The sequence below is a fragment of the Rhinolophus sinicus genome, chromosome 6, assembly GCF_057876585.1.
Source record: "Rhinolophus sinicus isolate RSI-liver-muscle chromosome 6, RSI-T2T, whole genome shotgun sequence".
NCBI classification, from domain to species: domain Eukaryota; kingdom Metazoa; phylum Chordata; class Mammalia; order Chiroptera; family Rhinolophidae; genus Rhinolophus; species Rhinolophus sinicus.
In genome coordinates this window covers 3,079,052-3,093,413 of record NC_142506.1, presented here as the reverse complement: position 1 = coordinate 3,093,413, position 14,362 = coordinate 3,079,052, and the positions used below count along the sequence as shown (strand labels likewise).

Here is a 14,362-nt window from a genome sequence, read left to right as displayed (position 1 = left end):
GCAGGATACAATCCTCACTGAACATCCTCTGTGACAGGCAAGCAACGTGCCAGATGTCAGAAATGCAACAGTGGGCAGGAGTGACATGCAATCACTGTAGCAAGGTGGGGACATGACATAATACTACATAGGAAATAACTACTCACTGAGCTAATGAAAGAATGAGTAGGATACCCTTGTTCCAGCTCCACGGGGTTGGTCTTCATTTGCCCTGGTAGCCATGTGCCACCCTCCCCTGCCTGGCTCTGGCTCCCAGAGTCTGAGCTTTAAGGATGTCTTCCCTGGGCGCCTGGGCCCTTTGGCTTCTGCTGAGTTTGGCCCACGGGAAGCCCATTCAGACAGCAAACAGCAGGAAGAGCAAGCAGTCAGTCTGGGTGCTGAGTCCCCCCGCCCTTCCTTGCTCCGTGATTCCAGAGGGCTGTTTCTCCATGTACACGCCCCCTTGGCCATGACTCCAGAACTCACTGGTCTCCAGTCAGCACCAGGATGCCCTGCCCATTTCCTGCTGTGGCTAATCCCAGTACATCCCAATATCCTTTGTTGATCTCCTTAACGCTGACCCTGAACTTTGTCAGCTCCCTTAACCCCGGCCACTTCACTGAAACACTGTCCAAAACTGCAGGCTGTCTATTGTCTGGCAAGTCAGCCTTCAGCTGTGTCACCTTGCGGAAGCTATTTGGCGTGTCTGTACTATTTCCTCATTTTGGAAAACAGAACCAACAATGGTGCCAATAACCAGTAACATTGAGTTGTTATGACGATCAAATGAATTCATATATAGGCAAGACACTTACATATTGCTCACTGCATGCCAGGCGTTGTTCTAAATACCGGCTGCAATAAATTAAATAAGTTCAAAGACACCGCAGTGACACCTTCTCTGACTCACATATACGTCGTAATTGGATTCTAACCTGTCCTTTGCTTTCACACCCCCATGCATGTGGCTGTGTTTCCATTTTCTCGTAGCACCTTGTCAGTATATGAGGCTGTCTTGTTCATTTCTTTTGTTCCCCTGTCTATTGCCTGCCCACCCCATCCTTTAAAGCAGGCACTTTTTCTCTCGTTCCTATCTCTACCCCAGTGGCTAGGACAGCACACAGCACACAGTAGCACTTAATAAAAAGGCAACAAATAAATGAATGAATGAATGGGAGGCCTGAGGTTAAAGGGAGGTGCCCCTGCAGTCCAGGGAGCCAGCCACATTGCTTATAACACACCTCCCCAGGTGTTCTGGTTCCTCCTTGCATAGCCAAGCGGACCCTAAGGTTTATTTTTAATTGCATCACCTATCGGTATGTGGTGCTTAGTGGAAAACAGAAAAGGATCACGCCCTAACAATCCAATACCTCCGGTACACACACTCGAATCCGTCCACGGTTAAACATTATCGTCTAGTTCCTGAAAATAGCTTCACAGGTCTGCGCCGCGTGTCCCCGAACCACCCTGGTGCTTCAGCTCCGTGAGAACGTGGCCCCCCTTCCGTGTTTCTGTTCCTTCTACGAGGCAGAGCAGGGGAGGCACCGCGGGCCTGAGTCCCTTGTACCGGAGCTGGTTGGGGGCCTCGGGAAGGCACTTCACAGACCCGTCAGCAAAGCCTGTCGCTTCTACTTTTGAAATACACCCGGAATCCGGCCATGTCCCCACAAGTCACGCTCACTGCCGGGGCTGTCAGTGTCACCTCTTGCCTAGATGACTACAAGTCTCCTCCTGGTCCCAGGCCTGCCACTTCTCGGAGCCTAGTCTCAAACAAGAAGCCCCACAGTGGACACAAGGGGCATTTGGCCTCCCCCACCCAAGCCTTGTCGCTACTCCACACCCCGCTCTGCTCCCGCAATACCAGCCTCCTTCCTGTCCCTTCGTCATATCTGGAATGAGTGAACGCCCCTCCATTTCTCCAAATGGCAGAGGGGAAAACGCCAACTTTCAAGGGTGGCTCACTGCCCACTAGCTAAGGCCCTGGATGAGAATCTCTGTGTGGACCTACGATGACAGATGCCCCACAGCAGTGCTGTGCCCCACTGTGCGCCAGGCCGCCCTCCGGCGGACCTGTGTCCTCCTTTCCCTGGTCGAGCCAGTACCTCCCCAAGGCTGGAGGTGCCAACCATCGACACTGCCAGGGAAGGGCATGCCACCGAGACTCTCTCAATGGAACGGAGCGGCCAGGCGCCTCTTGGAAAAGGAGCCTGCAGTCCCTGAAGGCAGGCTGGCTCTGCAGCATCACAGCCCACGGCTCGTTCTGGCAGGAGGAGGGGAGGAGGCAGCCATGGCAGACGGAGCCCACGCAGCTCTGCAAACACCATGAAGGAAGAGAAGCCAGACCGGGGGTGGTGCGGGCTCGCCCACAAGAATGTCCTGGCAGGCGCCCAGCCCCACTGCACCGGACCCTGAGAAACGGGAGAAGCAGGACCTGTGTGCCTGCCCAGGGAGGCAGACGAGGGTCACCACTGCTCTCCAGAAAAGGCCTGTGGAGAAGAATCGCATCTCCTCCACGCTGCCTCCCACACTTACGAAACCAGGCCACTCGGCAGGCAAGCCTGAAAACGTCTGTGCCTCTCTGTCTAACCAGGGCTGCTGCAGAAAACCATTCCACACGGCTCACTGACGGCGACAGCTGAGCACAGTGGTACGACACAGACGTGGAGCTCGGCTGCTCGGTTCACATCCCACCTTTCCTTCTTATTACCTATGAAATGGAGGCCCTGTGGTTCTGCCCCATCCTTGTGAGAAGGTGACAGGAGAACCCACTCGTCGGGGTGTGATGAGGACGAAGTGAGTTAAGCTCTGTGAGGCGCTGGGACAGTCCCTAGCTCCTCCTAAGTGCGTGTCCGCGTGGATAAGCTTCTGCATGCCCTGTCAGGGTCCGGCTCTGACCACAGCAGACAGCGTCCTGTGTGGGAGCATCTCCTTCCCAGCCGGCAGCCCACGAGTGTGGCTGCCATGGTCTGATGGCTTGAGCATGTTTCTACTTAATTCTACCCCCAAGTGGAAATACAGTCAGTATCCTGCAGCTGAGAGCCACTCGTGTCCTCCCACAGCTCATTTTGCAAGAGGACAATGGTGAATGAGGAAGATACAGGGGGGGCGGCCCATGAACTCGGGGAACAACGGCACTGCGATCTGGCAGCGCAAACGGAGGAGTGTCGCTTGCATCGCAAACCAATCGACTGCTTTGATGGCTTCGCTTTTGAGATCAGTCTTTCCTCACTCGGCCACAGGCTGCTGGTGGCTTGTTCTACTTTTGTAGGAAGTGGAGCCCAAACACACCAGACGTGGGCAAAGATGGGACCTCAGAGCTTCACGCAGGTAAAACCAGAGATCCTAAGAAGGGAACTATCTGTGACAAGACTGTGTTAGGCCTCAGGCACTGTTCTCGAGGCTTCCCTAACCCTTCACGGTAGGCTTCCCGTGCTCTAGTTTACAGCTAAGAGCACCTAGACTCAGAACGCCCATCTGCTTCAGACCCACACCCAGTAAGGAGCAGACACGAGACTGAAGCCAGGTCTTACTGACGCTGAGCCACTTTCCTTCACACAGCATCAAGCTGTGCCACTCACGCTGCTGACAGGGCACATGCCACAGGCCAGCAGAGCTGGCTGCCAGCCCCAGGTTAGGCAGAGCCGCCCTGAGACAGGAACCAGGTCTTCGTCCCCAGCAGAGGGCAGGCACTGGACCCTCTCTGGTGGGGACACTCCCAATACCCCCAGGTCCAGGAGAAAGGTGCCTGGAGAAAGCATGTAGGGTGATGCCACCCCCATGAGAAGGACACAGAAGGCTGCAGGCCACTAAGACAAGGTGACAAGGCACGCCACTCCCACCTGTGGGATGCCGTACTGGTCGATGACCTGCCAGATGTACCAGTCTTCTTTCCGAGACGTTTTCCTGAACCGGAAGGTCGTGACAAAGGCGTACTCATCAGGCAGACCCTGCGGGAACACATCCCTGGAGGGAGACAGTGACAGGGGATACCAAGCTCAGTGACCGAGCAGGAGAGGCAAAAGGAAGCCCACACGCCCTGGCCCCCCATGTCCTGCCGATTTGCATCCTCAGCATTCCTAAACCCACCTTCTGGCCTGCCTCAGTGGCGCTCCCTTCTCTCAGGGCCTCGGTACGCCCCTCCGTACACCCTGGCTGTGGCCCCTTGATCGTCCCGGCCCCTTCAGATCCACCCTGCAGGGCACGGCTGCTTGCATCTCCCCATCTTCGCCGTCCACGACAGAACCAATAAATGCTAAACCGCCACTGCCCCAGGTGTAATGCAGCTGAGCGCCCAGCCTTCTCCTCTCCCTGCCTGTTCCTCTCAGCAAGGCCCAGCTGCGAGATCATGTCCTGCTTGGGCCCCCGCCCCTTGTACCAGGATCCCCAAGTCTCTACAGAGCCCCGTGAGTGGGGGCGTGAGCCCCCGTTTCAGGGGGAGCTCCTCAACTCCTGCATCTCCGCCCCAGACAGTCCTGGGCCCGCCCTCCCCGTCAGAATTCAGAAGGAAACCTGTGCCCCTGAAGACGTGATGACGCTGCAGCTGAGAGCAGCCAGGCTCTGAGGGCCACGTGCATGCAGCCTGGCTGGTGAGGGGCAGGCGGGGGCTCACACCCAGGCAGGGGTCTGGGCGCCAGAGCTCTTCTCTTGCCCAGATGCTGGTTGTCCCTTCATCCTGCAGACGCGGCCAAGGTGGGCCCAGCCCTGCTCTGCGGGCAGGCAGCTGCCTGGGGAACGCACGTGGCACTGACTTCGCCACTGGAGGGGGAAGCTGTCTGGCCAGAGAGCCAGGAGGGAAGTGAGGAGGCGGCTGGGTTCCTGGTTCTCAGACACACAGACCCTCAGGGACCCTTCGTTTGGCTGCAGAACCTGTGAGCCAAGTCTGGTTCTCCCCGATTCTCGGTTCACACATCCACGCTGGGGGTCGGCCCGGTGGCTCAGTCATTCTCAGAGCTGGGATTTCACCCAGGACCACATCCTGGCACGAGGAGCAGCGCCCTTCATTCACAGCACTTGAGCCTTCTCAGGGGTCAAGGACATGCTAGGTCACGGCCAACACGGAAGTCAGGGCTTCCCCTCCCGCCTGCACACACAGGCTTGCAGCCACCAGATTTCACTCCACTTTCCTTTTATTTCATTAATGAGGCCAATTATGGTCCTGCTGTTTTCTAAACACAACTTCTTCCTCTAGTTTTGAAATACACACATATGTGTATATAGTATATATATATATAGGTTGCAGACAAATACATATATAAATATGTGCCAAATATTTATATGTATGTTATATCTGTTTCTCTCTCTCTATATATATGGGCATGTAGATATACATATTCATAGAAAGAGAGAGAAAAAGACTGTCTCTTAGGTTACATATAAGAATAAATATATGTATATGTGTGTATATATATATATATCTATATATATATATCTCCACATGTATACACTAAAGAAAAGTTGTTATAATCAGGAAAATGGTCATTAACGGAGAATATCTAAAGGAAACAAAGTGACTTACTCTGTTCCTCTCCACAAACAATGTAGCAGATATAAGACGCCAGTGCAAAGGGGAGCACTTGGAGCTGGAAGACCTGCGTTTGAGGCCAAGCACGGCTTCGACACACTGTGACATTTTGAATGAGTCCCATTTCGAGTCTCAAATGTGGCACCAGATAAATGACGATAACAATACCTACCTTGCGACCTCATTTTATTGTACTGAGAAATAAATTAGATAAGGTGTGTGAAACGCCCTTTAAACTTTACACAAGTGAGAGAAATGTAATCATTGAAAGTGACACTTCTTTTCATTATGAACAAAATTAACCTGTGAATTACAATTGCACGTGGGAGTGCGTGGCTGACACTCAGACGCTCGCTGAATTAGAACAACGGCCTCACGCAAGCTCAGCTTCTGCACAGTGCAGACCTGCGGCCCGCTGTCCCACGTCCACCTCTGCCAGGCTCGACGCGCACAGAGCACTTTCGCTGACTGTGGATTGATCGATTCATTCACCTGTTCAGCAGACAGCGACCAGTTCCCTCCTCTGGGCAGAGCTTGGCCTGGCGCTGGGGCTCCTCACTGAGCAGGGGAGGCAGCCGTAAATGACTAACTGCACGACTGATTAGTTAGGGGCAACTCTGCCGCGTCTTATGTGGGAATGCAGGTTGCAAGGAACTAGCTCAGCGAGGCCTGACCGCGTCTGGGAGTCCAGGGGAGGGTCCCGTCCGCAGGTGGGAACTCTGCAGCCCCAGGGAAGGCACCTCTGAAAGCATCATGGTCGAGCCGTTCTTTGAGGATGAACAGGTGCCCCAGGTGGAGGTGAGAGCGTGAACACAGGAGTGAGAGAATACTGACAGGCTCCCGGACAGAGGAACCAGACAACGGAGCGCTGGGGACAAGCTAGAGGCCAGAAAGGCAGGGTGGGGCCAGGCCACACGCAGGCCTTTCCAGCCCTTTAGCTTAAATACGCCTGGGAGCCACCAAAGGGTTTTCAAATGGAGGAGGCGTGTCAGAACGAAATCTGTTTTGTTTTCAAAAGGTCTGCCTGCCCAAGATGAGCAGAATGCAGCACTTACTGTGGTGTCGTCAAGAACCCGTGACCAGAGACTCTGGACTAATCTTTCCGTTAGAATCCTCTCCCCAAAGCGGCCAGGCAGGGACGTTCACCTCAGGTGAGGGACATGCCATCACTGAGGGCATCTAATAACATTTACAGCCAGGCACCCAGGAAACCCTGAAACTGGGTCTCCACTGGCCAAAACGACTGCATGACTCTGGGGGCAGCTATGCCTGCCTGGAAATGCAGTGGCTCGTCCAGAGTTGGTGCCGGGTACCTGTAACCGTAAGTGCTCGCCGATTAATGAACTGATAGAAAACGCATGAGTGAGTGACTGATGACAGATTTGTGTGCAAGCGAGTTGTAGAAGGAGCAGGGGACCAGACGGCAATGGTAACAGGTCTGCTAAGGAACAGGTCAAATTTGCAGGTCAGTGGCTCTGGGGCTTCATTTCTGGGTGACCTTCCCGGGCACAGAGCAGGTTAAGGGCCTGCTCAGCGCTCCGGGGGCCACCGTGGGTGACTTTCCCAGGTGTCCAGCAGGTCTGGAAGGACAGGTAGCTACTCACTCAGTTCTCTGCACCACGGGGAAGGATCCCATCCGCACGTAGGAACTCTGTACCCCATTCTCCCGCTCCCCCAAGATGTCCTTCACGCTGAACAAATCCATCAGGTCGAAACCTGTGCAAAGAGAAGAGCTGGGGTGAGGCTGGAGAGAGGAGAATCGGCTCTCAGCAAAGGCAGCCTGCCCACCCTTCCCTGGGGCGTGCGGTTGGGGGCTTTCGGCAGAGGGAACTATTCAAAGACGTACTGGAGAGCAAACATATAAACTACACTAAGTACAGAGAGGCACAGCTTCCATTTCCAAGTCCAAGTCTGGCAAAAGGTGCAGGAGAAACACAGACGCGGGGCTTTCAAGGCGGTGTGTGCACTGTGAACGTCCCACGTCACCACCAACCACCAGGCACATGGAGGGTGTCCTGGCTGGGACGCTGGTGCAGGGAGCCTGGGTGTTCGGTAAGACCATGGGGGACCCTTCATGCACAGAGGCAGAGGCCACCTCAGGCTTTCCTTCTTGCAGCCACAGGGCTGCAATTCATCTGCATTTTGCTTATAGTTTGGCAGCTTTTAAATTTCACAATTTTAAAGAGCGAAACATCACAGAGAAGAAAACTGTCTCCATGATACTGCGCTAATTGAAAGGTGCTTTTCTTCTTTTGTGTTGATGCTCAGAGAGGTCCTCAGGTGCGCTGGCAATGTAAAGTGATGGCCAAGTCATGACCCTGGGGCTCAAGCGGGTTGCTGTGAACAGAGGGTGACCTGGTTCAGTCCATCCCACGAGCCCTTGCTGGGGAACACAGTGGGAACCTTTGATCCATGTCCTCTGTGAAATCCAGTCACAAGGAGCCTCTGACCCTGGTGATAGCTCTGTCATTGCCCCCAGAGCCCCACCTACCACTGTTGCCCTGGTTAGAGGACCAGGCAAGGGACAGCCACTTCCTCCAGCAGTCGGGGGGGGCGGGGGGGATCCTGAGGACACTGTCCCCTGGGGATCCTCCGGCCATGGCAGGTCAGGGGCACAGGATGTTGGGAAAGGCCTGCTGAGTGGACGAGGAGAGAAGCCCTCACTCCTTCACTCCCCGTGCCCCCATACTTCTGTTGACACAGCCCTGGCCTGCTTTCAGCAGGGACTGGACACTGCCCTTTAAGCATCGTCTGGGGACAGAAGGTAGAAGAGGCCCCTGCAGCTCTGGGCTTAACATCGTACAGAGCCCAGCGGCCCCCGTAGGAGCAGCTGGTGGAACTGACTGGGCCCCACACAGGAAGGGACCTTCTGAAGATCCAAAGGGCTGCCCACTGCACCTAGAAGTGTCCCTCAGGGCTGGCAAGCTCCTGGCAGGGGAGGGGTGTGTGCGTGGGAATGGGGTGATGGCTGGAAAGGCCCTGGAGGCCCCACAGTTCTGGGGTTCCAAGTGATAAAGGGCACAGGGGCTGTTTAGGGCTCGGATTCTGTTCCACAGAAAGGAGACGGGGTAAGTGCGTTTTGGAGCCTGTCTGTCCGGGGTCTGAAAGCTGCTCAGCACTGGCCAGGGGCACGCTCGGCGTCCTTCGCCTTCCCCAGCAGTGAGCAGGGACACGACATAGCCTCCTCGAGGACAGGGTGCGTCTGTACAGGCAGAGGTGCACGCAGTGGGGGCCTGCCTGTCACCTCCAGCTGCCTGGCGGGCGGGTCTCTGAGGCTCTCCTGTTTGTGAAACTCTGACTCTCCTGCCTGCCTTGGGCAAACCTGCTGCAGGAATTACTGCCAGGACCCGGGGAGGTGGAAGCGGGAGGCGCTGCTCTGGAGAAGCTGCTGGTTTAATTTAGGGAGCGAAGGGGGGGAAGGCAGACACACCTAGGCCCCATGCAGTGCAGTCGCCCTGGGCTTCTGCAGCTCGGGGACTTTGGTGGAATTCCTCAGCCCCTAAGACTCCACTGCTCATCTGTACAGAGCGGGGATGGTGGCCACTTCCCAGGTTGCCCGAGGCCCCTGGGGGCTCCACTAAGAGGTGGCTCTTGTTCAGACCCTGGTGGACATGAGCCCAATGCTGCCCTGTGCAAAGCCAGGGCCGAGAACAGCTCAGGGCCTGTTCCTCACTTCACAGCTCCATCCACTGTCGCTACAAATCGCCACTTGAAGCCAGGTTTCCCTCTAACAGTTATTATGTGGGAGAATTAACAACAAAACAGTTTTACAGAAGCAAACATGTGCTCTACTTTCTGGTTCCACTTTTAGTGATTCTAATGAATAAAAACAAAGGCTTAAACACGACAAAACTTTGAATAACACGCAATTACCTAGGTGGCAGCCAAGGGCACCCAGAGGAAAGATGAATTGCCTGCAATCCATAAGGGCTGGGGAAGAAAATGAGAAATGTTCCCGAGGTAAATGGACTCTGATGCAAGGCACTGCCAGATAAAGAAGCAATTGCTTCGTGCAGGGCGCTGAGGCAGCGCACGTCCCTGCCGCCACAGAGCCGGCTGAGCCAGCAGGCGTCAGGGACACAGCGCGCTGGCGACTGCCCAGTGTCCTCGGGCTGCATCTGCCCCTGCCAGGTGCCCACTGCGCACTCTGTCCTCGTCCTTCAAAGGTCCGCATGGGACGAAGCTTGGCCAGATCCCCCCCACCCCAAGTACAACAGTCCCTCTGGTGGGTTTGGTGGAGGTGCACACAGCTTATCTGTGCACAGGGCTGCTTCCTCCTAGATGGTGAGCAGTTTGAGGAATGGGGTCTAATCTGATTCAGGTATCTGTCCCTAAAAATGTCAGGCGCTTTTGCAGCTCCTTCCTGTGTGTGGCACCACTCGTGGAAAGAGGGGAAGGAGAGAAGAAATTCACTGGACCAGTAAGTCCAGGTTTTGGAGCCTGTCCTAGGTAATCGATGCCCCCTTAGCTGCTCAGATCCCAACAATGAATCGGACAAAAATCCCTGCCCCCCAAAGTTTCCTGTCCAGTGGGAAACAGACATGGGAATGAGCAGGCTTGGTAAATGACAAGGAAGGGGACTGCTGGGCTTGTACAGGAGCACAGGGAAAACTCTTTGCCAACCCAAGGGGCAATCAAGGAGGGCTTCCCTGAGAAGGCAAGGCTTGGCCTGATTTTGAAGAATAAATAAAATCTGGGCAGACAGAGGAGGAGGAAAGGCCACGCAAGGTAGCTGGGTGTGCACCGAACCCGAGTCAGCCAGGTTCCTTTTGGGAATCCTGGGTATTTTGTCAGGAGCCACAGTGAGGGGAACACGGGGTGGGAATAAGGCAGGCAGGGGCAGGGCACTCTGGGTGCTGCCGTCACGTGGCAGAATTTGAGTTTCTTTCTGCAGGCAACGAGGAGCCGAGGAAGGGCTCTCCAGCAAGGGAGACACACAATCTCGTTTCTATTTTCAAAGGTGGTTCTGGCAGCTGGGAGACGCACAAGCCAGAAAGCCAGTGGGGACAAGACTTGGTAAAATTTTTCCAGGTTAGAGGGATGGAAGCAGCCGCTGGACTGGAGACTACTTGGGGTTGGCGATTATCTGGATATAAGAGCCTATGTGGGAGGAGAGAGAAATCCAGGATGTCTGGCCAAATCTCAGACCTGCACAGTCTCTAGCATGTTCTGTAAGCATTGACTAGCTAACTTCCCAGGGAAGCTGCAGAATACCTTCAGTCAGTCAAATGTGCAGAACCTTTGGTTATCAGAGCCAGGAATGCTCTTCAGAAACATTAGGTTGGACCCACTGTTATGTAAGTGGGGAAACTGAGCCTCAGAGACGTCGGGAAGGACAGGCTAAGATCTCTGCCTCCAAACTGCCTTGTCTGTTCTCTGCATCCTCACTGTTCCAACCCAGATACGCCCTAAAAATAGCCAGAGTCATTTAAGGAAAAGCCTGGAGGTGAGGCTTTGGGGAACCACATGTTTTCCACAGTACAAAAGCTTCTCCGATTACCCAGCTGCGTTGAAACTGGCACGTCTGAGGCTCCATCTTTCCGTAACTCCACTTGCAGCCTCAGCACGGCTGGAGCGCTTTTCTGGGCTGGTGATAATTTGAGGTGACGCAGGCTCTCTGTGTGCTCAGCGCTGTACAAACAAGGCATGTGTCCGGCGTGCTGATGGGTGCCCACCAGGCACTGCAATGTGCCCCTGGGAGCCTCGGAGCCCACGAGGGGAGGGGACACTTCAGGACTCGGGGTCGAAAGAGCGGATTCTCTCTCTCTCTCTTTCTCTGAACATTCCCAAGACTCAGTGATTCTTAAGTACAAAACTATCCGGGGCTCTTCAGTCTGCAGAAGGCTAGGAAAGCTTCGGACTCAATCGGACGTAGCAACCAATGGTGGAGGCAGATGCATTTCTTCATCCGTGAGTCCTTCCTGCCTTCCTCCTTCCCATGGTCTGGACGTGAACCCAGACTCTGCCACAAAGTCAGGCAAGCTATTTCACCTCTCTGGGCGACAGTGCCCATCTCGTGTGCCATAATTACATGAAAGCACTCGTGCAAACCCCTCGGCACACAGCACGTGCTCAGTGAGGGTCAACTGTCACTGATATTGTTATGAATGGTGTTATTGTTGAAACTGTTCCGCTGTGGACAATGAATTATTTAGGGGAGATACTGCTCTGAAGGGTTTATTGTTCAGGAAGCCAAGAATGGATGAGGCAGCAAGGTGAGAATTTGCTTCCAGAGTGATTTCAACAGAAGCTGCTTGGGGCAGAGTCGGGCCGGCCCTTCCATGCTCGAGGTTAAAGGGCAATGACCCGTCCAAAGCCAGGGGCTGGCAGGGATGGGTTACCGGGGCAGTAAGTGGGAACGGCCATGTCTAACCGGCCAGCAGTTTCTCCTCTGGACAGTGACTCAGCTGTAAATCTATTCACCTCAAGGAAACTGAGTCAACTAAGTGAAGCGGCTGGAAGTCGTCTCATGTGTGGGACAGAGAGACCCTGGGAATCATGGCCCCTCACTGAGCACCACCCACACCCCAGGGACTCCACCAGGACAAAAGGGACGACCAGCTGCGTCTCAGTCTGGGTCCTTCCGGAAGTGCTAGTGTCTGGGAGGTGACTGACCGGGGAGTGGGGAGCGAGGCCAGGGAGGAAAGCCTGCTGGCCCGGCTGGTGGCTGCAGCTGGGTCCCACTGGGAACCCGGGGAGTGGGGACACATGTGGACCCCAGAATGATCCGCCGGGGTGGCAGTGGAGCTGGGCTGTTTCCACATCAAGTCACTGGCTGAGGGCTGCCCCTGCGGAGTGTTAGCCTCACACGTCTCACCGGCTGGGCACACAGGCAGCACGACCTGTTACCATTCTAGAAACGTCCCTCAGGCACAAAGACGCAGATGCCGGCATCTTCCCATCCTCAGCAGCACCGACATGGCAGGGCCCCAGTGATGGGGGAGGGATGCTTGCAAAGCACGTGGTCCTGGTCGCCCACGGCGCCCAGCTGATGGCAGCCTGACTCTTCAGCATGAAGGCAGGTAAGCAGCAGACCCGAGACCCCACGGGTGGAGAGCAGGGCACCTGACCCAGCAGCGTCGGTGAGGAGAGCGGGCTTCCCTAGGTCATGCACTGAAAGTGTTTTGTAGGACGCCTGGCCACGGGGAGGGTGAGCCCATGCTCAGCGTCATCAGGAGGGTGGGGAAGCCACCTCAGCCACCCCCCGTGTGCTCCCCGTACGTCCTGTCACATACAGACACAGCCTCTGGGCAGGGGCCCCGGGGTTTACTTCTGCTGCTGGGTCTGCGGTCACGCGTCTCTCTGTTGTCTCACCCATCTGTTCACCCACATAGTTATCACTCTGATTCCCTCTTCCCTTCAGTCCCCGACACAATTCTTTATTTACTCCTTCAGTCACTGCCTTTCGTGTTTTCACTTGCCCACCAACTCCATCACCAACTCACTCATGCTGCTGCAGTGTTTAGACTCCAACGAATCACCACCGACTCCCAAGAGGAACCTGCATTTCTTGACTGTTGGTTGGTTGGTTCATTGATGGGAGTTGCTGCCTGTATAGTTCGCACCATTCTATAGGACTCTGGTGACAGACAGGAATGAGGGCAGAAGCAGCAGGGCCACCCGAGCCAAAGAGGGTCACGCGCGGGTCCAGCCAACAGTGCAGCAAAGTGGGCACGTGGGGTGGCTGTTTCTCCCTCACCTGTGATCTCCTTGGTGCCGCCATTGGTGTGCTTAAAGCGATCTCCTTCCACACGGACGCTGGGGCAGAGAACGTCTGAGAAAAACAAGAGGAGACAAAGATATGGATGAGCAAGCGTGACCCAGGCACGTGGGATGTGACCTCACACAGGTCCCTGCCTCTCACAACGTGTAGGATGGCCAGTGCCTGGAGCAGATACAAATATGAGCAGGGAGCTGTCGCTACCCAGACGGAGCTCAGTCTCTAGACACCAAAATGCCTATGATCAACATTGTAACAGGTGACAGCAATGGGCACAGACCCACACCGAGCCCACCTTGGGAGGTCGGGGACGCTCTCCTGGACAGGTGATGGCTGAGGTTCCTCTTCAAAGAACAGTAAGACGTAAGCAGAAAAGAACAAAAGGTGATACAGGCAGAGAGAACGTCACTTATAAAGGCTCAAACTTCTGTGTGAAAATTCCAGGGCATCAGGAGGTCAGTGAAATGGGAGATGCGTGCTGGAGACCCACCAGGAAGGTGTCTTATGCCCCCCAAGGAGCCTGCGGACCCACCAGGAAGGTGTGTTTTATGCCCCCCCGAGGAGCCTGCGGAACATTTCCAGAAGGATGCAAATTCCAGAAGAAGCAAAACTGCCCAGTCATACAAAGGCAACGCAGGAAGTCATACAATAAAAACACTTTATTATATGATATCACTTAACTGTCCATCCAAACATCTTCCTGACTCATTTTAAAAAGCTGGAAGGAAAGGGGACTCCTTCAGTTGCCCTAAAAATCCCAGGAAGAACACCTACACTGAATTTTCAAATCCCGGGTCCGAGTGTGGGCTCCGCCACCCACCTCCTCATCTCCACGACTGTGTGAGCAGCTGGGGCACGGCACGGATGGCCCTTATAAAGCACACACTTGTCATCCAGCTGCTTTGGGGACTGGGCAAGACCACGCCCATGACAGGGCTGGGACAAGAGAGGAGGCCCTCTCCTCATTAGCAGCGGAGGCACCTGAGAGTCCACCGGCCTGCCTGAGAAGCACTGGGGTTACGCTCATTACCTTGATAACCATCCCATCAGTCCCACCCGCAGTGACCTCTTTTCATAGTTGGGGACATAAAAGTTCAAGGCTGGGATAGGGTTGGAGCCTCTCTGCCAATCAGCAGCGAGGG

General features: G+C 54.9%; 1 protein-coding gene across 1 annotated transcript in view; it reads right to left on the bottom strand.

The window, feature by feature from the left end:
* The window catches only part of COL22A1 (collagen type XXII alpha 1 chain), a 201,139-nt gene that overhangs the window by 146,167 nt on the left and 40,610 nt on the right, over positions 1-14,362 (bottom strand). Inside the window, exons 4-6 of the mRNA XM_074316437.2 lie at positions 13,200-13,274; positions 7,105-7,216; positions 3,819-3,942 (exon numbers count right to left, since the gene is read on the bottom strand). Coding sequence (XP_074172538.2) covers positions 3,819-3,942; positions 7,105-7,216; positions 13,200-13,274 — 311 coding nt within the window. The remainder of the gene's footprint in view (positions 1-3,818; positions 3,943-7,104; positions 7,217-13,199; positions 13,275-14,362) is intronic.